The 23617-nt window shown below is 49.7% G+C and overlaps 1 protein-coding gene across 3 annotated transcripts in view; it reads left to right on the top strand.

Moving 5' to 3' along the window:
* The window catches only part of MUC4 (mucin 4, cell surface associated), a 50796-nt gene extending 29555 nt beyond the window's left edge, over positions 1-21241 (top strand). For 2 of the 3 annotated variants that reach the window (XM_027537005.1, XM_027536985.1), the window contains 19 exons: positions 175-305; positions 2293-2381; positions 4592-4771; positions 4956-5066; positions 5832-5951; positions 6507-6715; positions 7612-7702; positions 8119-8286; positions 8801-8902; positions 9538-9771; positions 10873-11010; positions 12665-12846; positions 14370-14529; positions 15464-15643; positions 16032-16105; positions 17575-17639; positions 17725-17963; positions 19794-19956; positions 20645-21241. In XM_027537005.1, the coding sequence (XP_027392806.1) occupies positions 175-305; positions 2293-2381; positions 4592-4771; positions 4956-5066; positions 5832-5951; positions 6507-6715; positions 7612-7702; positions 8119-8286; positions 8801-8902; positions 9538-9771; positions 10873-11010; positions 12665-12846; positions 14370-14529; positions 15464-15643; positions 16032-16105; positions 17575-17639; positions 17725-17963; positions 19794-19956; positions 20645-20837 (2829 nt within the window). In that variant the 3' untranslated portion in view covers positions 20838-21241. The remainder of the gene's footprint in view (positions 1-174; positions 306-2292; positions 2382-4591; positions 4772-4955; positions 5067-5831; positions 5952-6506; positions 6716-7611; positions 7703-8118; positions 8287-8800; positions 8903-9537; positions 9772-10872; positions 11011-12664; positions 12847-14369; positions 14530-15463; positions 15644-16031; positions 16106-17574; positions 17640-17724; positions 17964-19793; positions 19957-20644) is intronic. The other variant, XM_027536995.1, reaches the window with a different exon arrangement.
* The last annotated feature ends 2376 nt before the right edge of the window (positions 21242-23617 follow it).

Genomic DNA, 23617 nt, shown 5'->3' with positions numbered 1-23617 from the left:
ACAGTCAGGGTGCAATCTCTGCAAAATTCCAAACTTGCCTGTATTTAAGCCCATGCCTTTGCTCTCAGAGGTCAGGAAAAGGTGATGTGGGTGTCAGAGTGGGGGTGTGGGATGGGTGATGGGACATCCCAGATCTCTCACAGGCATCCCTGTTTGTCTCCAACCAACCCCCAGACCAACACCTACCAAGCCATCCTTTCCACGGACGGGAGCAGGTCCTACGCCCTGTTTCTCTACCAAAGTGGTGGGATGCAGTGGACTGTGACCGGGCGACCAGGCAACCCTGTCCTGATGGGCTTTTCCAGGTAGGACAGGGATGGGCTGGCAGCCATGAGCAAATAATGGGAGGTGGTGCAGAGCAGGGCTTGCACTGCACACACACTCTGTCCCCCAGAACTGGGCAGGACTCTTCCTCGCCAATGCTTCTGACTCACACTGATTCTGGTTTCCACTTCTTTTTGTTTCAAATGCAAAGATCCCGCTTCACCCTGCCATTCCCTTTCCTATCCCAGTTCCGTGCATGGTGATAATAAATCCCAGAGCTTTGACTTCTAGGATTTCCATTGACATTAGCTGACCACTCTTGACTTGTCAAGTATCAGTCAACATTTACTACACCAAGTACTTCAGTTCAGTTCATTTCACTCGCTCAGTCGTGTCTAACTCTTTGTGACCCCATGAATTGCAGCACGCCAGGCCTCCTTGTCCATCACCAACACCAAGTACTTAACAGGCATTATTTCATTTGACAATCACAACCACCCCATGAAGGAGATACTATTTATTATCCATTCTGCAGGTAAGGAAACTGAGGTACAAATGGATGAGTCATTGCCCAAAGAGCTGGAAAGTAAGTGGCAAAGCAGAAAGTTGAATACAAAATATAAGGCTGAAATCTGCCTTTCTGACTTTATTAAAACTTTTTATTTTATATTGGAATATAGCCAATTAACAATATTGTGGTAGTTTCAGGTAGACAGCAAAGGGACTCAGCCATACATATACATGTATCCATTCTCCCCTAAACTCCCTTCCCATCCAGGAACTCCCATCTAGAGTTCCCTGTGCTATACAGTAGGTCCTCATTGGTTATCCATCTTATATATACCAATGTGTACATGTCGATCCCAAACTCCCTAATGATCCCTTCTCCCCATCCTTCCTCCCTAGTAACCATAAGTTTGTTCTCTAAGTCTGTGAGTCTGTTTCTGTTTTGTAAATAAGTTCATTTGTATCATTTCTTTTTAGATTCCACGTACAAGTGATATCACACAATATTTTTCTTTCTCTGAATTATTTCACTCAGTATGACAATTTCTAGTTTCTGATGGGCTGAGAATTAACCTCTCACCCAACGGCACCAACAGCTTGTGTGGTCAGTGGCAAAGAGGGAAAGCAGAGAGATGGATGAGCTGTGGTTTCGGACATGGGTTCCCAAGTGTGGGAATGGCTCATTCTCTAACACAATAGTTTTCAACCATGATGCATGTGCAGTTGGTTGTGAAGGTCCCATGTAAACTGTTACTGGTAATTGCTGTAGATGCCTTTCTCCTAGAATGTGTTTGGGATTGTCCCTGTAATTACACTGCTTTCACTTGCTTTTGAACATGCCCTGAAGGAGAAAGGACTGGAATTATCTAACTAGCTAGGAATTTCCCACCATTCTGAGGGCACCCATGGAAGGTGTCATGCCCATGTGCGTCATCTGTCCCATGTCAAAGAGGAGAAAGGATCCGAGTGGCTGCTCTGAGGCATGACCCAGAGTCTGCAGGCCCCACTCTGGGGTTTCCTCCTTCCTGGAGCAGGGTTTAAACACCGTCCCCTGGGCAGGGGGGGTGGGGTGGGGTGGGGGTGGGGTGGCACACACATTGTCCGGATCCTCCTAACTCGAAGACTAGCTCTTAACCTGCACCACCAACCGTCCCCTACAGCACCGCCTCTCCGACACCTAGTTGAAGGGAAACTAACAGGAAAGAGGCCTGAGATGTTGCTTTCAACCCATGTCTCAGGACCAGTTCACTGCAGTTTGTGCTCAGATATGAGATAAATTAGGTCCTCCCACCCCTCCCCCATCTGCCTCCTCCCCAATCCTGCTTAGCACAGGGGATCAGTGATTCTGGCTGGCTGCCTGACCAGCTGGCTCGATAGCTGACGGGCCAACTGATAACTAATGACTGGCTGGACAGAGGGGGTGGCTGGCTGATTGACTCGCTGGATGAATGAGCAACTTGCCAACTAAGGGGAAGGACTCTGTGTGTGATGAAGGTCAGATATTCTTTTCTTTGCCCACAGTGGAGATGGGTATTTCAAAAACAGCCAGTTGACATTCCATCCAGTATGGGAGAAGTATCGTCCAGACCAATTCCTGGATTCCAACTCAGGTAAAAGCACCACTTATCAGACTGGAGGGACTCAAGTCCTCTTCTGTCTCCCACTCCGTATGCCGTGACAGTCCTCAAAGGGCAACTCCCGTGCAATGTCCACAAAAGGGTGTTTCCATACCATCTGACCTCCCACAGCTGGGATCTGGCCTGGGCACTGCCCAGGGAGCAGCATGCCTTCTGCACCCTCTTGCAGTGCAGAGTGTCCTCCCTGGAATCAGCCCAAAGCCAGCAGGACTGAGTGGGGGCCCAGATCCTGGAAGTGAGGACATGGGTATGGCAGGAGGCGGGGACATGAATGGGCAGTTAGGACAAGTCTCCAAGTGTCCTGTCCCAGAGCTGGATGAGAATCCACATGAGATCTCTTAATGGATCTACAGAGAGGAATTCCAGGGGGTCTGACATCCATTCAGTCACCATTTATCGAGTACCTGCTGTGTGCTGAACACTGTGCTAAGAGCCAGAAGTATGAAAACATTTTTAAAAAGAGCAACTCTGTTTGCTCTCAAAGAGCTCTCACTTTGGTAAGAAGGCCAGTACTTTAGGCTCCAAGGGCCTCCTCCATGACTTGCACTGCCTGGGGGCGCCAAAGGGAAAGAAATGACAGTTTCCAAAGTGTGATAGAACAAAAGATATTTTAGCATTAGAAATTAGCCATGTGGACCATGAAGCATAAATCCACTTCTGTTTGTTCTGTGGCAAGAAAGTCTGGTAAACATAAGCCAAGTCAGATCATTGGTGCCACCTGGTGGAGAAAGCTGTACTATGAGCTTGGTGGTGATTTAGTCTCAGTGGTGTCTGACTCTTTGTGATCCCATGGACTGTAGCCGCCAGGCTCCTCTGTCCATGGGATTCTCCAGGCAAGAATACTGGAGGGGGTTGCCATTTCCTTCTCCAGGGGATCTTCCTGACTCAGGGATTGAACCTGGGTTTCCTGCATTGCAGGAGGATTCTTTACTGACTGAGCTATGAGGGAAGCTCCATCCTATCAGATTAAGGCCCTTCTATCCAGATGCCTCTGCTTGTGACATAAGGGGTGCAGTGTGATTGTGTGTGTGTGTGTGTGTGTGTGTGTGTGTGTGTGTGTGTGTGTGTGTTGGGGGAGAGTATCTGGTGTGTTTCTCCTGATTGCGGAGAAAACACACAAACAGATATCATAAAATGACTATCCTTTTCAAAACCTTATCAAACTATAGTCATCTTGATGATTTCTTCTTTTGTGTGGGAATAAGACCAAAATCTAATACATTATGTCCTATTGAATTCTGCTGTATTCTGGAGCCCTGTTTCTCACTCATGGCAGCTAGGGGGGCAGTAAATAACTTACAGTTAATTACATGTCTGGGCTTCCCATGTAGCGCTAGTGGTAAAGAGCCTGCCTTCAATGCAGGAGACGTAAGAGACTCGAGTTCAGTCCCTGGGTTGGAAAGATCCCCTGGAGGAGGACATGGCAACCCACTCCAGTATTCTTGCCTGGAGAGTCCCGTGGACAAAGGAGCCTGGCGGGCTACAGCGCTTAGGGTCGCAAAGAATTGGGCACAACTAAAGTGACTTAGCACTCATGCCCACAATTAAAGGTCTATTTAAATTTCAAACGCTCTTCAGGGGTTCTTCTCCCAGTTACCTCCCCCCTTTCCAAGGATGGCATCTGGGCACAGGGGAAGCTCCCCCAGTTTCATATTGTTGGAGCAGGTGTCTGTTTCACATGCCACCTTCCCTGTGGCTCCCCAGCTGGCCTCTGAACATTGGCCTCTGTCCTGGCTGCTTTAGCCACTGGTATGTCTGTGCAAGTGTCTGAGCGTGTGGCTGGTGGCATCACTCACTGAGATACAGGGTACATAAGGAAGAGCTGGTCTGGGGGGACTGGAAGAACTGGAGCTTAGAGTAGCAGGCAGGAGGGCAGAGAATGGAATACACTGAAGCTTGGGCCAGGGTTTGGCTCTGAGTTGGGTACAGATGAGGTCTCCCTGCCCAGCACTTGTCCCAGGATCTCACCCTAAGATCCAAGTTTAGGGTTCTGAAGCGCACGTCAGAGGGACCTTTGGGGGGAATCACAGCCAATCTGCATTGGGTCCATCCCTGGAAGACTGTCCAGAGTGCAGGAAGTGGCACATAGAGGATGCACTGATGAGTTTTGCTTGTCCCTAAAGCTAAATAAGAGCCTGTGGCCCCATGTCCTGGGATATCCCCTACTTCCTTTGCTTCCCCAGGCCTCCGGGGGCTACAGATCTACAAGCTGCACAGAGAGGAAAAGCCCAATTACCGTCTCCGGTGTCTGCAGTGGTTGAAGAGACAGCCTCAGTGGCCCAGCTGGGGCTGGAACCAGATCTCCTGCCCTTGCTCCTGGAACCAGGGAGTATTGGATTTAAGATTCCAGTCCATCAGCAGAGGTAACAGATCCTTCTGGTCTCTGGCGGCACTCCCACCATCCCTATAAGCCAACTCACTCTCCCTCTGGCCGTGCCTGACCTTTCCCTTTTGGGACTCCCTCCGTCCCTCCCCAGAAACACCCCCGCGCAATGGCTGCTGCCACCACTGACAGCCCAGGCCTGAGAGTGTCTGGGCTTGTTGCAGGCAGCAGGCAGCTGTGCAGCTTCTCCTCCTGGCGTGGGGGTGTGTGCTGCCGCTATGGACCCTGGGGAGAGCTACTCCAAGGCTGGAGAGTGCAGAGTCCTTGGCAACTTGGTAAGTGTGTTGGCAGACAACTTGAGCCCGAGTTTTCTGGAGCTCTCTGTCCTTCTCTGTCAGGGACCACCTTGGGCTCCACACCAGCAGTGGGACCAGCAGCATGAAGCCTCTCGTCCCTGTTTTCTCCCAGCTGCCTCCCCTCCATTTCCTGACCTTGTAAAAACAGGAAGTTTCCAGCATCCCTTCCAGCTGGCATCCTAGGGATTCCTGATTGAGCTCCTCTTGCCCCGTCTCCACTTGGCCCATAGTCCCAGCTGATAGGGGCATCTTTCTAGCGAAGTGGCAGAGGCCTGGTCTGACCTCGTCAACCTGGACCCAGATTAGCAGGCTGTCTGGGGGAAGACATAGAGTCATCTCTTGCAGAGACCCTCCAAAGGAGCTAGAGGGGATGGAGCGGGGGATGGGGATGGGCCCAGGGGAACATCTGTTCCCTGTAAAGGCAGCAGCCTCCTAGTCCCCAGACCACCAGCCACAGCCTCTTGCTCCCAGCACTTTGAGAGTGGTGGGTCTCAGCCCTCAGCCTTCAAGAAAGGAAGGACCCTGTGCCTGCCCACCAGGGGCTTTGCTGCCCATGTCTCCACCAAGCCCACAAGGGAGACAGTAACTGGTCCATGGCCTAAGGTCGTTGAGCAGAGTGGGATCTGAACTCATGTGGGTCTGACTTCCAAATCACATCCTTGCTGCCCTTATCATCCTGCCCAAACCTCCCAGCTGCATCCTGCAGGTCCTCCATCTCTACTAACATGCTGCTCTTCTGCACAGACCAAGAACTGGAGCTGCAAAACTGGTGTTGCCATTTCAACAGCAACCCCTCCTTCTGCGCCCTGTACCAGCTAAGGAGGCCCCCGGTCAGCTGCGCCGGGTACCAGCCCTCAAGTCTTGGTGAGGCTGCTGGGACCTGGCCCTTCCACTTCCAGAGCCCAAGTGGAAGACCAAGGGAGCGATACGCTCTTGGGGTTTGAACGGGGACAGCACAAGCTTCCTGGGGCAGGACTGTAGTCACAAGGGAAGATGGAGGTGTGTGCAGAGTGTGGCAGAGGAGGGAATTCACCCATGGCCTTGGGGGAGGGGAAGGTGTGGTGGATCAGGGGCTAATGAGGAAGTGGATGGGGTGGGGGCACACAAGTACAAGAGGAATTTTGGGGAGGGTTAAATGCTCCCTGAGCACCTCCCCAGGCTGAAGTCTCCCAGGCCCTTCTTTCCCTGGTCTGCCCTGCCAATGTGTTAGTTGCTCAGTCGTGTCTGACTCTTTGTGACCCCACGGACTGTAGCCTGCTAGGCTCCTCTGTCCATGGGATTCTCCAGGCAAGAATACTGGAGTGGGTAGCCAATCCCTTCTCCAGGGGGATCTTCCTGACCCAGGGATCGAACCCAGGTCTCCTGAGTGGCAGGCAGATTGTTTATCGCCCTGCCAATGTGGTACCTCCTTTTTTCTAGCCTGGATGGTCGGGGACCCTCATATCACCACCTTGGATGGTGTCAATTACACCTTCAATGGGCTGGGAGACTTCCTGTTGGTCCGGACCCAGGACAGAAACTCCTCCTTCCTGCTGCAGGGCCGCACTGCACAGACACGCTCAGCAAATGCCACCAACTTCATTGGCTTTGCTGCTGAATACCGCTCCAGCAGCCTGCACCCTATCACAGTGAGTTGGAGGTGGGGGCACTCCCCTCACACAATGCCTTTAGCTCAGGGACCTTCAGCTGGAGACTAAGGCCCAGGTGGAAAAAGAGAAGGAGGAAGGGAAGGGGCTAGAGGCAGTGAGGAAGCATCCTGCCAGAGCAGTGGTTCAAATCAGGAGTTTGGGATTAACAAATACACACTATTATAAATAACATAGGCCTTCCCCAGGTGGCTCAGCGGTAAAGAATCCACCTGCAATGCAAGAGCCACAGGAGACGTGGGTTCGATCCCAGGGTTGGGAAGATCCCTTGCAGGAAGGCATGGCAACCTACTCCAGTATTCTTGCCTGGAGAATTCCATGGACAGAGGAGCCTGGCGGGGCTATAAAAAGTTAGACACAACTGAAGCGACATAGATAACCAACAAGGACCTACTGTATAGTACAGGGAACTCTACTCAGTATTTTGTAATAACCTATAAGAGAAGAGAATCTGAAGAATTACATATATATATATTCTATGTATGTATATATGTTTGAATTGCTATGCTGTACACCTGAAACTAACATGATTTTGTAAATCAACTGTATTTTAATATACATAAAGAGTCAACCCTGGAGACACTGGCTTAAGGTCCTGTGAGATTGAGGAAACAACATCCAGCACCTTGTATTCCTTAGAGTAAAATAGGGATAATAATATTACCTACCTCACAAGGCTGCTGTGAGATTTAAAACCTAATCTCTGAAACGTATCTTGCTCAGAGCCTGGCCCAGGCCAAATACCCTCATGCATGGTAGCTAGCATCACCTCATGGTCACACGCCCCATCACTTTCACCATCGTCCAAGCCCCAGGCTCCTTCCTCTGTTTCCAGCCCTGTGCAGGTTGGGCTGAGGTCTCTGCCAACTCCCTTCCAGGTTCAATGGCTCCTTAAGCCCAATAACACAATCCATGTTCAGCTCAATAACCAGACCATAGCATTTGAGACTAACGGTGAAGATACAAAAGGTAGGCTGGGCCTCTCCTGCCTCCCTGGGTCAGGGTCGGCGGGGTGCCCAGCATTGGGGAGCAGGGTGCTGGGGTGGAAAGGCAGTGGTCTTGGGGCGGAGCAGCATGGTTGTCACCCCACGGTCCCTCCAGCAGCTGTGCCGGAGCAACTTCTTCACTGGAGCCAGGCCTTAAACTTCCCTCTTCACGTCTCTCCTTTCTCTGGGGCCTCCTCCTCAGTCCCCAGGGAGAAGAGGGTGGGATGGGCCGCAAGCATGTCCTGTGAGTGTGCTTCTCCAGTGGGAGAAGGACCGTGCCGGGCATCTCCCAGCTGCTTTCAGTCTCTTCTCTGCATCTTTAAACTTTACTGCTGACAAGTCCTGGGCCTCCAGGGCTCCAATGCTGGCTTTTTCCTCATTTGTCTCCCAACATTCTAGACCAGGAGATCTTCAACAGCTCTGGAGTCATAATGACCCACCACGGCTCCACGGTATCAGCCAGTTTCGATGGTGCTGTGGCCATCTCCGTGCTCGCTATCTCCAACATCCTCCACATCTCCTGCAGCCTTTCGAAGGGGTATCAGAACCACACTGAAGGCCTCATGGGTAAGGAGTGGGAAGCACTCTGCCTCTGGAGCAGAGCTCAGATCCCCAGCCCACAGGCAGCTTCCCATCCAGTGCACCTGCGGACATCCCGAGTACAGTTTTCTTTTCTCAGCGGAGGAGGAGGTGGGACCTCTTCAGCGGCCTTTGAGGCTCACTTCCCAGCCTCCCTAAGCTGCAGGCCTGGGGCAGCCGAGGGGCCACTGAGGATGGGCTCTGGAGAGCATGGGGCCCAGCAGCCGCCCTTCCCCCACCTCCCTCCCTCCCTCGGGCTTCACACCCTCCTTTCATCCCCCACGTTCCCTTCCTTCTTTCTCCACTTCCTCCTTTCCCTGAAGCAGAGGGTAGGCTCTGAGGTTATAGTCCTCTCCCCTCCTCCTGAGCAGAGAGCAGATGCCACCGAAAGAGGCTTCCCAGGCCCCCTACTCCTCCCCACATCTCCCTGTGCCCTGTTGGATACTCCCTGGGGAAGGGAGGGCCACCTCCCAGGGTGGCTGAGTCCTGCTTTGTCCCCCAGGCTTCTGGAACGGCAACCCAGATGATGACTTCAGGATGCCCAATGGCTCCACCATACCGAAAAGGAGCTCCGAGGAGATGCTTTTCCACTATGGAATGACCTGTGAGTCTGGGCCTCAGGGTCTTTGAGCAGATGGGGCAGGTCCTGGGTGAAGGAAGCTGCTGTTCTGTCCCCCTCAGGCCTATGGGAGCGAGACCTCTGTCCTTCATGAGAGAGGAGTAGAAAGGAAGAGACCTGGGGATGCTGGTGCCACCTCAGCTTTGTCCCCTCCACCCCAGATTTGTCCCCTCCATTCCCATCCCACCCACAGTGCTTCAGCCTGGAAGAGAAGATGAGGGAGGTGGGTGGCCCTCACTCCCTAGAGCGGGGGTTTCCAGACGTAGAATCTGGAAGTCACTCTGTCCTCCCCAATCCCAAACTATATAAAGCAAGGGTAAGGGGTGGACACAGGTGGCACTAGAGATAAAGAATCTGCCTGCCAATTCAGAAGACTTAAGATACAGGGGTTCCATCCCTGGGTTGGGAGGATCCCCTGGAGGAGGGCATGGCAACCCATTTCAGTATTCTTGCATGGAGAATCCCATGGACAGAGGATGAGCTTTAGTCCATAGGGCCACAAAGAGTCAGACATGACTGAAGTGACTTAGCACACAGCACACACAAGTGGTAGACACAACAGAATATAGCTGGAGCCCCACCCTGGTGCCACCATCATTGCATCAAATAATGTGTTTTAGGGAAAATCAACGGAACAAGCCTTTTTGGCAAGAGGGACGACCATTTGCCTTCCAGCTTCACCCCTGTCTTCCTTTCACAACTGCTGCGAAACACATCCCTGAATAAAAATTTGACCTCTTCTTGTCATGGAGATGATCAATGCATCTTTGATGTCCTGGCTACAGGAAGTGAAAAGCTCGGAAATGACACTAGGGCGATATTTAGAATCTACCAGCAGATGAACACTACCCTGAGTAAGTGGTGTGAGGCCTGGGGAGGCGTGTGCAGAGTTAGGGCACAGATAAGGGGATGGCCTTCCATGACACTCCTTTGAGCTACACATTTGTAAAATTTAACAGATTGTTTTGCTCAAGCTATTGCTCTACTCAAACCTTCCCATGACTTCCCAGCTCACTCTGTTCTTAATGATGACCTTCAAAGCCCTATCCAGTCTGACCCCATTGCCTCTCCAAACTCTTCTCCTAGGACTTCCAGCCCCACTCCCTCCACACCAGCCCCACTGGCTTCTTTATATTCCTCAGACATGCCTGGCTCCCTACCAACTCAGACTGCACATGCAGTTCTTTTTGCCTGCTATGCTTTGCCCTAGGCTGCCTGGCAGGCTACCCCAGGTGCCTGGCGCCCCTCACCTCCTTCCAGTTTCTATTCAAATGTCACCTTCTCAGCAGTGTCTTTCTTGGCTAACCTGTCTAAAATTTCACACTCACCCACACTTCCTATTTGCCTTCCCTGTTTTGTTTTTCCTCCTTAGCCTCTATAACTATGTGTTAATAACATATTTTCTAATTTTTGTAGGTATCTTTTTTTATTATTTGTCTGTTGCAGCATCCTCACTACGTAGAACAGTGCAAACCATAGAGTAGGTGCTCGATAAATATTTGTTAAGTGACTGGCTGAATGAATGAATGAACAATGAAATGGAAATAGCAGGGCTCCAAAACACAGAGGCCAGTGAAAAGGTTACACTCCCTCTCTATTCCTGACAAACACAATGCCGATGACGTTACCCTCGTGGTTTTCAGTCCTCTTCCAAATGTAAAACTCCTCAATAGTCTGAACAACGCTGTCCTCTGATTCACTTCACATTACACCTAGCATAGCATTCTGATCAGGAAAGAACTTGAAATAAATTCTGTCTGGGAAGAAGGTTGGGCAATACAACCACAGCCTGATTTTTCATGGGTTTGTGAGCTGGTGCACAGACTAACTCCTGTTTCTGGAGATGGGTCCCAGCCTGAGGAACGCCTCCTGCAAGCTAGAGGACTGAAAAGAGATGGCCCAGAAGGTAAGGGAGTATCCTGCCTTAAACCCCACATCCCTTCTTTGTGTCTCAGATCGGTACCCACCCTCTATCAAGGGTCCTGATGTGATAAAAGCCTACATGGGACAGACCACAGTGGTTAATTACACCAGCGACACTAAGGACATCACATTCACCCTCAGAGAAAACTGCACGGACTTCAAGCTCTTTGGTAAGAACACTTGGCTGGGGGTTAGCGGATTAAGTCAGAGTCAAACTTTGGGTAATTTTGCATTATTATATCCTGTGCAACTTCATGTCACTTCTTCACTGGAATATCCAGGACCAGCATTTCTTAGGCATGATCACTATAATTCAAGTGTACACCCGTGGTGGATTCATGTTGATGTATGGCAAAATCAATACAATATTGTAAAGTAATTAGCCTCCAATTAAAATAAATAAATTTTAAAAATAAATAAATTAATTAAAATGATTTCAAGTTTGGAAAAAAAAAATAAGTGCCCCGCCCCCCATCGCCAGTGAATAGCAGTGATGGGCTTATGGAGATTTGGCCAGCTAGCTAGATTGCCTCTGGGCATATACAACTTATTCAAAGATTCATTTCATCTCAGTCTTGAAATATGTTACTAAATTTAAAACATTGCCTATCTATTAAGAGAAGGATATCACATGGAACAAGATTTAAGGAAATACAAAACCTTTATTTGGTCCATTTCTCACTATTTTTCTGTTTGTCAACCGTGTTTACCTCACTTTGTCTCTCCTTGTCTGCTTTTCTGTGCTTGGGCCAAGGAAAGCTTCATCTTTCTTTCGCAGGAAATGGTGTGAAGACTCCAGTTCAGGCCTGTAACCATGATCTGGCTCAAGAGTCAAAGCCCAGAGAACTCCCTGGCAGTCCAGTGTTTAAGACTCAGCTCTTACACTTTCACTGCCATGGGGCTGGGTTCAAACCTGGGTGGGGAACTAAGATCCCACAGGCTGTGCAGCGTGGCCAAAGGAAAAAAAAAAAGAGTCAAAGCTCACAGCAAGTAGCTTGCCTTCTGTTGCCAGCACTAGTTAAGCTGGTGACTGTTCTTTGCTAAACCAAAGCCCTTAGGGACCTTATTCTGAACTCCGAACACGCCTCTGACTCATTTTCTTTCTCTGCGCATAAGAAGGGATGCTTTGGCTGCACCCTGTTGCTCTACATGGCATCCTCCCAGGTGTCAAATTAATGGCACCAGGAAATTTTCCCATCCACTTGGCTCCTACCCTGAAGAGCGATGACCTGGAAGTTACACTCATCTGTTCCCTACTATCAGCTCTTCTCAATCTGCTGTTTTCAGGAGACGTTCTTAAAAACACAAGACAGGCTGGATCAGAAGAGTCCTTATTGATAAGTAGCAGTGTTTCACCGTAGTCTGCTGTCTGAAGCAGGCTGGCCAAAATTCTAGGAGATGAGGGCAGTGAAATCAGGGTGAGGGTGGGGCTGTTGTGAAGCTGAAGTCAGTTTGGCCTGCAGTTTAGCCTGGGGAAGTGTTGGGAGGTTGGGAGCAAGTGTTGGAAGGATCCTGGCCTTCATCCTCCGTCCCCCTCCTGATGAACCATTCTGGTGCAAGACCAGGCGTCTCTTCAAGGGGCGGGGCAACACCTTCTGCTTGTGGAGTGCTGCCCCACAACCACTGAGTTGGGCTGGTGCCACCTCCAGTTTGGAGTGTAATCAGGACCACCCTAGGAAACTAACCTTGCTCAAGGAAACGCCAGAGAAGATCAGAGGGGTGGTCTGAGAGGGGTGGGGGAAATCCAGCATCCACACCTGAGTTATCAGGCAGCAGAGCAGATGGGGCTCCCAACTCTCAACAGTCTCGTCTTCCTCGGGACAGAGAATGGGACATTGCTATGGACACCAAAGCTGCTGGAACCATTTACTCTGGAGATTCTAGCAAGCAGTGACCAGGGAAGCTTGTCATCTGTACTCAAGCCAAGGACAGTGGTCTGTGAGTGCAAGGCAGAGAGCCAGTGTTTGTACAACCAGACCAGCTGGGTGAACAACTCCTCCCTGGAGGTGAGTGTTAGACAACAGAATAGGGGCGGTTTCCCTGTGGGGGGGAAAGGAAGTAGGAATGGAAAGAATGTTGTCCTTCAGCCCCTTTGTGTCAGGTGTGTGTTGGGAGTGGGGTAGTGAGTGGAGCAGATACCAATCTCAGGTCACAAACGTACGAAAGTATAAGAAAGAACTTTCTTTAATGCTTGTAGCTCAACTGAATTTTTATCTCCCAGCTCCCATTCAGCCAGGTTGGTAGGAAACTTCCACCTCAGGCTTTCTTGGAGTTTCCCAGTTGTTTCCAGCTCCATGGTTCTGGAATAAGACAGAGAAGCGTGGGGTAGGAAGGTGCCTATGCAGTCCCTGGGCCTGAGTCTACACAGATCCCAGCTCCAAGGGCCCTCCCCTCAGGCTCCGTGGCTTCTGTGCTTTGTTCAGACAAAAGAAATCTCCTGTAAGTTGGCTTAGGGTCCCATCTGCATAGAAACACTGCATAGCCACTGTTTTTTGGGGGTGGGTCATTTTCACGGTATTGGGAGGAGAAGTACAGATCCCCTCTGATCTTAGTCCCCCTCCAAACCCTTTTTTTCCCCCTCTTCCTCCAACTGAAAGAAGCATCTCTTTAGCAGTTTGGAGAAAATCCTTCTCCATTCAAGTTTCTAGCCAAGATACCTGGCCTAAGTCACGAATTTGGCCCCATCTCTTTTGTTTTTTCTTGTCACTTTTGAGGGGAGCCAGAAAGGAAAGTGTTTGGCTGGCAATACTCCACCACCCACCACCTCTTTCACGTCTTACACATACACACCCTCCTCCTGAGGCATGAGCAGAGAATCCCCACTTGAAGGGACGGAGGTAGAGGAGTCCAGAAGGCAGAAAATGAAAAAAATACAGATTGGGGGAGGGGGGGTGGGAAGGGGGAGAGATTGAAATCCATACAGTATTTTAGATAATCCAAGATACCTAGTCTTGACAGTAGAAAGTACTGAAAAGTTCCATTTCAGGGAGCTTTCGAGCATCATCTAGTAGGGGAGATAGAAAGAGAGACGTGAACTTGCTGAGAATCTGGTTGGTTCCCCTCCCTGTGCCCTTGTTCTAGTTACCGCTTGCTCTCACTGTGCTCAGCACCAAGTCTCCTTCTTGGGTGGGAGTCAGCAAGGGAAGGGAGAGCAGCAAACTGGGGCTTATGTGGGATCCAGTATTCCAGAGATGGGAGAATATTTTTTTAGCCACCATCTTACCCTAGAAAGGATTTCAGGCAAGGGAATTTGCTGTGAGAGGGAAGAGGCTGGGACCCCGGGGCAGGGGCTGGGCACAGAGCTCAGGATGGCCCAGGGAGGCCACATGGCCTGGAGGACAGCCTGCCCTTGACAGGATCGGGTGGGCCCAGGGCCTGTTGGAGAAGGTGGTCAGTGGATACCAACATAATTAAGACAAGGACTTGGGATCCATGGGTTTTAAGACCAACAGAGTGGGTTACAGCAACACCCCAGAAACCCTTAATGGTCCAGCTCCTTGGCCGCCCAGTGATGAGCAACCCATTCTAGGCAGCGGACTGCAAGTGCGATGGGAATACCTTCGGCCGCTACTGCAACTACTCCAAGGACCCCTGTGACGAGCAGTGCTTCCCGAATGTGACGTGCATTTCCGGAAAGGGCTGCGAAGCCTGCCCCCCGCACCTTACGGGGGATGGACGTCACTGTGCATGTGAGCTGGGAACAAGGCCTTGGCAGGAGGAGGTTCTGGGGACAGGTGACATCTCGAGGGAGGGCCTAACCATTTCTCCCCACTTTCCAGTGAGTCTTTAGAATGTTCAGTGCAGGTAGGTATGATAAGGAGGTGAGGTGGGTATCGTAGGTGTGAAGCTGAAGAAGAGGTTGTACAAGCCTGGGGGAGGGGTCAGAGCAGAGCAGCCTTGAGGCACTGTTGGGAGAAACCCAGGGCAAGAGACTGAAGACGGCCTGGAGAAGGGAGGAGATTTCCAGCAGCATCCGGGGAACCAGAAGCCAGTGGCAGTGGGCCCTCAGGCTCCTGGGGATTTTCAGATATGCCGGGCCCAGGGTCTCTGCATTTCCCCAGTCAGGACATTTGGGGGCAGGGGCTGCTGTGGGCATCTGGCAGCATGGGTGCCTCATCTTCCCTTTGAGTCCTCCTCCCACCATCTGTTCCTTGACCTCTGAGCCACCAGAGTCACTGGGGACATCACAGTGAGGTGTCCACTAAGCCCCTGAAGCGCCCCAGTGAAATCTAGAGACCACTACATATTCAGAGCAGAGACCAGAGAGGGTAAAACCACAGCCTCATAAATGCAGAAAAGGGGACGGAAGTGAAGAAAACAGGCTGGTGGGTTTTCCTGGAAGAGGGTCCTTTCCTGATGGGGAGGGTCTGATAAACACTCCATTCCCTCAGTGGAAGTGAGAGAACCCTTACCTAGCAGAGAAAAAAAGGGTCGCCTGGCAAAGAAATGTCTGGAAAAAGAAGAAGGATAGTTTGGGGTTCAGAGTGGCCCACAGATGGAACATAGTTTAAGCGGGCTTTGTGAGAAAGAAACCTAGCCTGTCCTGGGAGCAGCTTTCCCTGGGCTGGGGCATGCCCGCTGGTGCCTAGTGTGGTGCTGCTGACCTCTTGGCTCCCCCTGCAGCTTTGGAGAAACCCTTCCTCTGTCAGAATAAGTCCTGCCCTGAGGACTACTGCTACAACAACGGCTTCTGCTCCGTCTCCCACACTCTGGGCTGCCAGCCCGTCTGCACCTGCCCCTCGGCCTTCACCGACGCCCGCTGCTTCCTGGCTGGGAACAATTTCACTCCAACCGTCCATCAAGGTTAAGACCACATCCTCTGCCATCCCCACTTCTCTCGTCTTGGGTGAAGTTGGGGGACTCCAGGGGCCAGGCTAAATCCCTCAAACCCACAGGACAGAGCTCCAGATTTCCCTCAGGTGGTGGTAGATTGTAGGCTATGAGAGCGAGTGGGCGGCAACTGTCACAGCGGGAATCGCTGGCCTGAGCCGTCTGCTGAGAAAAGATTGAAGGTGACCTCACAGCTCAGCACAAGTCAGGGGACCCTTGACCGTAGTCCAGGGTGCACTAGGGTGAGGGTCAGCAGACTTAGCCACTTCTTCTGTGACCTTCTGTCAGCGTAGGATAGTGTGGTCTCTCTGAGCTGGGTAAACCTGTGAGGTGATTATGAATCTGCTTTTCCCATCTCCAGAGCTTCCTTTAAGGATCATCCAGCTCTCGCTCACTGAAGACGAAAATGCCTCCCAAGCAGATGTCAATGCCTCGGTCAGTGCTGCAGGCCAGCTCTGGGTGGAGGGTGGGCCTTGGCAGGTTTAGGCAAGGTTTTAGCCCTGGCTTCTGCCTTCTGAGTTTCAACATCCATCTGGATTCTAGTGCCAGAGGAGGCAGGAGCCTCTTGCTCCAGGGAAGGCTGAGGATGAGGAAGGCAGGAAGGCCCAGGATGAAGATTTCCAAGTGGGGTGGAATGGCCAACTCTCAACAAACAGAGTCCGAGGTGACTGGGTCAACACAGCCTCTCCTCCTGAGCATCACTTGGGACCTGCACTTGGATATTATATGGAAGAAACAGAGAGGGTGTTTCACATCAAGGAAACCTTCCTTGACTTCCCCGAGGGACGTCCTCTTCCTGGCTCCCATGCCCTAGTCATTGCCTCACAGGCACAGTAGCACAGTAGTTGTTACTGAGGCTCTCGAGTCCTGCTGCTACTGCTGCTCAGTCACTTCTGTTGTGTCCGACTCTGTGTGACCCCCGTGGACTGCAGCCCGCCAGGCTCCTCTGTCCATGGGATTCTCCAGGCAAGAATGCTGGAATGGGTTGCCATTCCCTTCTCCAGATGATCTTCCCAACCCAGAGATCGAACCTGGGTCTCCTGCATTGGCAGATGGATTCTTTACCACTAAGCCACCAGGGAAGCCCACATAGAATCCTAGCTGGGCTCAAATCCTGGTACTACCACTCACTAGAGCAGGTATAATGATTAGACAAGTTATTTGATCTTCCATCTGTAAAAACAGAAATGATGATAGTTCTTAGGTCAATGGTTTGTATGAAGGTTTAAATGATTATGTAAAGTGCTCGGTTCAGTGCCTAGAACACAATGTGTTAAAAAAGATTGTCCAAATAATTATTACTGCTGCTATTACTACTACAGCACTCTACACTCTGTTTAGTAAAATCTGTTGACATTTGTATACTGAGCCACACTATGGCCTTTGAGAATGGACTGTTCCTAAGTCATACTGATATCCCCTGCACCTGACTGTCCCCTAGGTCTGGCTAAATATAATTGATGTTCATTATACACATGGGGACAGAATGAATGGGTAAGTCAGGAATTAGAGGCAAGTTAGGAGCTATTCACTGAAAGTCCGTCACTCACCAACAAACTTCTATTAAGCAGGGATTGTGTGCCAGTCACCAGACTAAGCTGGGGTGTGGGGATGAAGAAATGATAAGAAACATTCTGGCGGTCCAGTGTCCTCATATTCAAAGAAGGAAATAGGGAGTTCCCTGGTGGCTTAGTGGTTAGGATTCCGAGTTTTCACACCTGTGACCTGGGTTCAATCCCTGGTCAAGGAACTGAGTTCCTGCAAGCCGAGGGGCTCTGCAAAAAAAAAGACAGATATAGAGAGAGACAGGGATGAATAAGTTCATTGAAGTGGGAAGGGTCTCCTCTGTGGACTGGGCCTCACCCTTGCTTCCACTCCCCACCCAACCCCCATCTCTGCTCTAGGTGGCCTATAGACTGAAGAACCTGGAATTGTGGGCCTTTCTCTGGAACAGACAAGTGGATCAAACGTAAGCGGGACTGTCCCTGCCTGGTCCCCAGGTCCTCCCCCAAACTCCTCTCCCCTTGGCCCCTCACTGTGCCCCTCCCGTACAGTAAACCCTCAACGGCACCAGCCTCAGGAAGCTCCCTTCGCCACTGGAACATCATCTCTGAGTTCCAGTACCGCCCTGAGGGCCCTGTCATTGACTTCCTGAACAACCGGCTGCTGGACGCAGTGGTGAAGGCGTTCTTACCCCCGGCTCCCCAGATGAGGGCGAAGAGAAGTGGGGGGCCCAGGAACAACGTGGCCTTCCATTCCATCTCCAGGAAGGACGTGAACAGTGTGATGGCTCGTGAGTCACTATCTGGGGGATAGCTCCTGGGATAGGTGAGGGGGTAGGTAGGCAGTGAGAGCCTGTCAGAGGTCTGCAGCCCACACAAACCCATAGCTGAAATGTATTCTACAGTGGGCCACAGATAAGAAGCAAGTCAATTTAGTTTTTTTTTTGTTGTTGTTGTTTGTAATTTTTGAGAGAAATTGTGAACATTTTACCCACTAGCCTTCTAGATTCAAGAACAGGAGCACAAAGTACTACTTGGTGAGTCCCCATGTGTATAATCCCCAGCTGCTGCTTTCCATCGCTGCCAAGGTTTTTCTCTCTCTAAAACTGTTAATGATTTGGTTAAAAGGCCATTGCACTTCATAAATATAAACAAAGACATTCCTTCTGGCTTTGGCACCCAACTGGAGATAGTAAGTTGAAAGCTGGAGACCTGGCCCATGGGCAGAGACTCCCTTCCTGAAAAAGTGTGACCCTCTGCAAAAGCCATCCCTAATCCAGGTCTGAGTACCCCCACCTGGAAAATGAGATGGGATTTCCGAGGTCCCTTTCAACTCTGACAGCCCCTAATTATGCTGGAACAGGAATAAGATAGGTTGGCAAACTTGCCAGAGAAGGAAAGAAATAGCTCACTCTATTTTTTGAAGTCAGGCAGAGAACTGCCCGGGACTATGCCAAACCCAAGAGAAGCTGCTGTTACTTGGATCAAACAAGAACTTCTTTTAAAATCCAGGCTAAGCCTCTTCCCTCCCAGCGGCAAAAATTTGAAATCCTCCAAACTACTATGTGTGTGTGTGTGTGTTTGGGGATGGGGAGAAGTAGGGTTGGGGATAAGGCAATAACTACTCCAGACCTGATTGACTTTTAGTAGCAAAAACAAAACCCCCACAATTTTTATGATACAAGTACAATATGTTTATTATAGAAACTTCAGGAAACACAGATTAACAAAAAGAAAAAAAACTCACTTATAACCCCAAACCCCAGAGACAAACCCATTTTGTGCATATTCTTTTGAACTTTTTTGTCTGCATAGGAACCTTCACATAAATAATATCAATTTATTTATTTTTTTATGATAAAAGGATCAAGTCATGCCTAATGTTTGATAACCTCCTCGTTACTCAAATAATTGTGAACATAATGGTTGGATGGCTTCACCGACTGTATGGACATGGGTTTGGGTAGACTCCAGGAGTTGGTGATGGACAGGGAGGCCTGGCGTGCTGCGGTTCATGGGGTCACAAAGAGTTGGACACGACTGAGCAACTGAACTGAACTGAATGCCTTGTCTATTGTATACACATTCCATTTGGTATTTTATAACATACGTGCTATATTTTAAACAGAATGTTATACTAATAGTGACCATTTATTGAGGGTTACTGTGTCAGGCACCTACTGAGTATTCTGCATATATTATCTCATTTAAACATCTAAGCAAGGTAGTTTCCTTTTAAAAATAAGGAAACTGAGGTTGAAAGAGTTAAGAAATTTCTCCTAAATCACACAACTAGTTAGCAGTAGAGTTTGAGTTTCAGTTCAGTCTGGCTGACTTCAAAGCATACGCTCTTAACCAATGCATATCTGGAGCTTATCAGTTGCAAAATATGCTTTGTTTTTGTTAAACAAAGCACCCTTTTTGTTAAACAACTCCACCCTCATGAAACATTGCTGCTCTTATAAACCATGCTGCTCTGAACCTTCATGAACACATGTAGTTTTCCTGTGAGTTCTAAGTATGTCTCAGGATAAGTGCCTGAACATGCAATTCCTCACCGAAAAGGTATGGGCTTGCTGTTAATCGGTTGTTTCCATGTTCACTTGTGTCCTACCCGACAGTGAATGTGAGCATGCTGGCAACTTACTTGCAATGCAATGGCTACAAGGACTACCACCTGGTCTACAGCCCCCAGGGTGGCTTCACCTGCGTGTCCCCCTGCAGTCAGGGCTACTGTAAGCACGGAGGCCAGTGCCAGCACCTGCCGGATGGGCCCCGCTGCAGGTACCTCATGGTGTCTGAAAATTAGGACGATTCCCTTTGCCACTGAGAGAACGGGGATCAGAGAAAAGGGGAGATGGGAAAAAATGTGTGAGTGCCCATGCTGGGTGGAGAATAAAGATAATATATTACCTCTGCAACTCAGACCAGCTACTTGGGGGCAGGGGGGTATTATGCCCATTTTAAAGATGAGAAAACTGCAGCTTAGAGAGCATAAGAAACCCAGTAAGTTAAGTAGCAGGATCCGGGCTCCAAAGCCAAACCCTTACACATGATCTTACTTCTTGGGTGGACAGCCTGCTATCTCCTGGTAGAAATGGAACCCTCTGTCTTGGGTCTAGACCCGGCCCTCCTTAAGATTACCACTCAAGGGTGGTCCTCTCAAACTGGCGCCCTTTGCCCTGTTACTTCATCACCAGTAGTGAGGGGAGCGCACTGAGCCAAAGGCCTGCTAAGGAGAAGGGCAGCGCCACCCGGGCCCTCTTATCACAAGAGCGCCCTCCCTCTTCGCTCGTCCCCACTTGCAGACACACCCAGCCCGCTCCGCATCTGCTCCATGGAGAGTTAGGGGCAGGGCTGGGTTTGTGTCTGCGCATGCTCACCTGCGGCCAGCCTTTGCAGGAGAGGAGGGATGGGGAGGATCAGCGCTAGCCTCCTCTCCTGCTGACCGCGTCCCCTCCTCTGTCCCCAGCTGTGTGCCCTTCTCCATCTACACGCCCTGGGGCAAGCGCTGTGAGCAACTGAGCATGAAACTCGGAGCCTTCTTCGGGATCCTCTTCGGGACCCTGGGCGCCATCTTGCTGCTGGGGGTCGCGGTGTTTGTGATCCTGCGTTTCTGGGGCTCCCGGGCCCGTTTATCCTACCGGCTGGACTCCGAGAGCTGAGGCCTCGCCCCGAACACGAACACGGGCTGCTATGGCCTAGGATACCTCCGGACCCACCCCAGCTTCACCTGCACACACTTCCAGGCATCGTGCTTTTGGGATACTGGAAAAGGGATGATGACTGATGACGATTCATTATTCTTCAAGAATGATTAATGGGAATGAATAATAAAGTCAAGAGCACACCTTGTCAGTACAGAAGACACAGAGGCTGACAGGAAGAGGTCATAAAGATCTATTATAAAAATAGATGGGTTCTCACGCAGACCTACCCACAGAGAGGACACCGACCTACAGAAACATGGCAGTCACATATCAAAGTTGATGAGGTGATGGCTCGAAATTTAAAACCAAAATGCATTTGCGTACAAAACTCTCCAGTTCACTTCTAATTAAAGCCTATTAAAAAAAAATCCCTCTGGCTTTTTGTGTTTCCAAAGTCATGGATTTCATTCATGATTTTCCTCTGATGGCTGAAGGCCTTGGCACAGACGGTGGAGGGAGCAGAGGTCAACTGGACTCAGTCCTGCTTCAGCCCTCAGTTACTCCATGTTGGGAAGTGGGTTGCTCCAGCCCAGACTTGGATCTTTTCTTCAGCTTCCACATCACTTTCTTCCCCTCCCCACAGCACAAGCCAAGGCCTGGCCCTCTGAGGAGGATGGTGAAGATACCCCAACAAGGAGTATCCCCAACTCTCTCCGAGGACCCCTCCCTGCCTTTCTGGTCTGCTGCTGACTGTGTTCCCTGGAGGAAGGATTGAATCATGACAGCTCCCTTTCCAGGAGCCACTCCATCCTTAGATCTAGGGTCCCCAACCCATGATACCCATTTCTCTTTCCTTTCCTGGGTCCCAGTCAGAGCTTTTGAGCTGCTCCATCCCATAGTTCCTTAGCTTCATTCTGCTTGTTCCCAGGAACCTGATCAATTTCCACCCCATCCTTCTCTCTTAGCAGGCAAAATTTTATCCATATCTGATAGAACAAATCCAGCAACAACCGGTCCACACCTCCTGTGTCTAGAGCACCTCAGTTCCAACTCTATGCAGACACTAGATAGTTGCCTTTTGGTCTTATCCCAAACCCATAGAGAGAGAGAGAGAATCTGATTGGTCCAGCTTATGTCAGTTGTCCATCCCTGATCCGAGCAAGTGTAGCCATAGGGTATAAAAGGTGATCACATGATACAAACTTGATGTTCAAGCTCAGACTTGTAGATGTGTGTGAGTGATGTTGAAGGAAGTTCCCAGAGAAGCTAGATCTCTGATCTAAGCAGAGCCTCCAAACTGCTTTTCATTAGAGAATGACTTCTCCCAGCAGATGAAGCTCCTGCCAATATGTACAACGCTGTTGTTTTACCTTCAAATGCCCCATAGTGTAATCAAGTTTCCATATAGAATCACATTCATTTAATCACAGCATTCATGTGTCAAGAATTAAGCACACTGGAATTTCCTAGTAATCCAGTGGTTAGGACTCTGCACTTCTGCTACCTCCACTAGAAGGGGCATGGATTCAATCCTTGATTGGGGAACTAAGATCCTTTATGTTGCATGGTGCAGTCAACAAAAGAAAAAAAGAATTAAGCACATAGCTCAAATGGGTTCACTGGTGAAATCTATTTAACTTTTCAGGAAGAAATTCTACCAACTCTAAAATCTCTTTCAGAAGATTGAACCAGAGGAAGTCTTCCTAACTCATTCTGTAAGATCAGCATTTTCCTAACAATAAAACCAGAAAAACACATCAGAAGAAAATAAAGTTATACATCAATCTCTCATAAACATAGATGTAAAATTTTCAACAAAATAGTAGCAAATCAAATCCAACTATGAATAAAAGTATTATACACCACAACTGAGTGGCATTTATCCCAGGTCTGCACGGTTGGTTCAACATTTTTAAATAAATTAATGTAATTTATCATGTCAAAAGACTGAGAAAGAAATCATATGATCATATCCATGCTGCTGCTGCTGCTGCTAAGTTGCTTCAGTCATGTCCGACTCTGTGTGACCCCAAAGACGGCAGCCCACCAGGCTCCCCCGTCCCTGGGATTCTCCAGGCAAGAACACTGGAGTGGGTTGCCATTGCCTTCTCCAATGCATGAAAGTGAAAGTGAAGTCGTTCAGTTGTGTCCAACTGCTAGCGACGCCATAGACTGCAGCCTACCAGGCTCCTCCATCCATGGGATTTTCCAGGCAAGAGTACTGGAGTGGGTTGCCATTGCCTTCTCTGATCATATCCATAGATGCAGAAAAAGCATTCAATGAAATTTACCACCTTTTTATGGACTTCCCAGGTGGCTCAAGAGGTAAAGAACCCACCTGCCAACATGGCAGGCATAAGAGGTGTGGGATCCATCCCTGGGTCGGGAAGATCCCCTGGAGGAGGGCAGGGCAACCCACTCCAGTATTCTTGCCTGGAGAATCCCATGGACAGAGGAACCTATCGGGCTACAGTCCATGGGGTCTTGCAGAGTCGGACACAACTGAAGTGACTTAGCACAGCGCAGCACACAGCATAACACCATTTTATGACCAAAACTTTCAGCACAATAGGTCCTTAGCTTGATAAAACCTTCTTTCTCTTTCTCTCCAAAAAACCCTACAGCTAACATCAAGCTTAATGCTGAGAAACTCAAAACTTTTCAGCTAAGATCTGAAATAAGACAAGGATGTCCCCCTCTAGCTTCTCTCACCTCTAAGGCAAGAATGTCCAAAATCACTGCAGATGGTGACTGCAGCCATGAAATTAAAAAATGCTTGCTCCTTGGAAGAAAAG

Source organism: Bos indicus x Bos taurus, chromosome 1 (genome assembly GCF_003369695.1).
Source record: "Bos indicus x Bos taurus breed Angus x Brahman F1 hybrid chromosome 1, Bos_hybrid_MaternalHap_v2.0, whole genome shotgun sequence".
Classification (NCBI taxonomy): Eukaryota; Metazoa; Chordata; class Mammalia; order Artiodactyla; family Bovidae; genus Bos; species Bos indicus x Bos taurus.
Note: the sequence above shows the minus strand (reverse complement) of the source record. Positions and strands in the feature narration are given on the sequence as shown.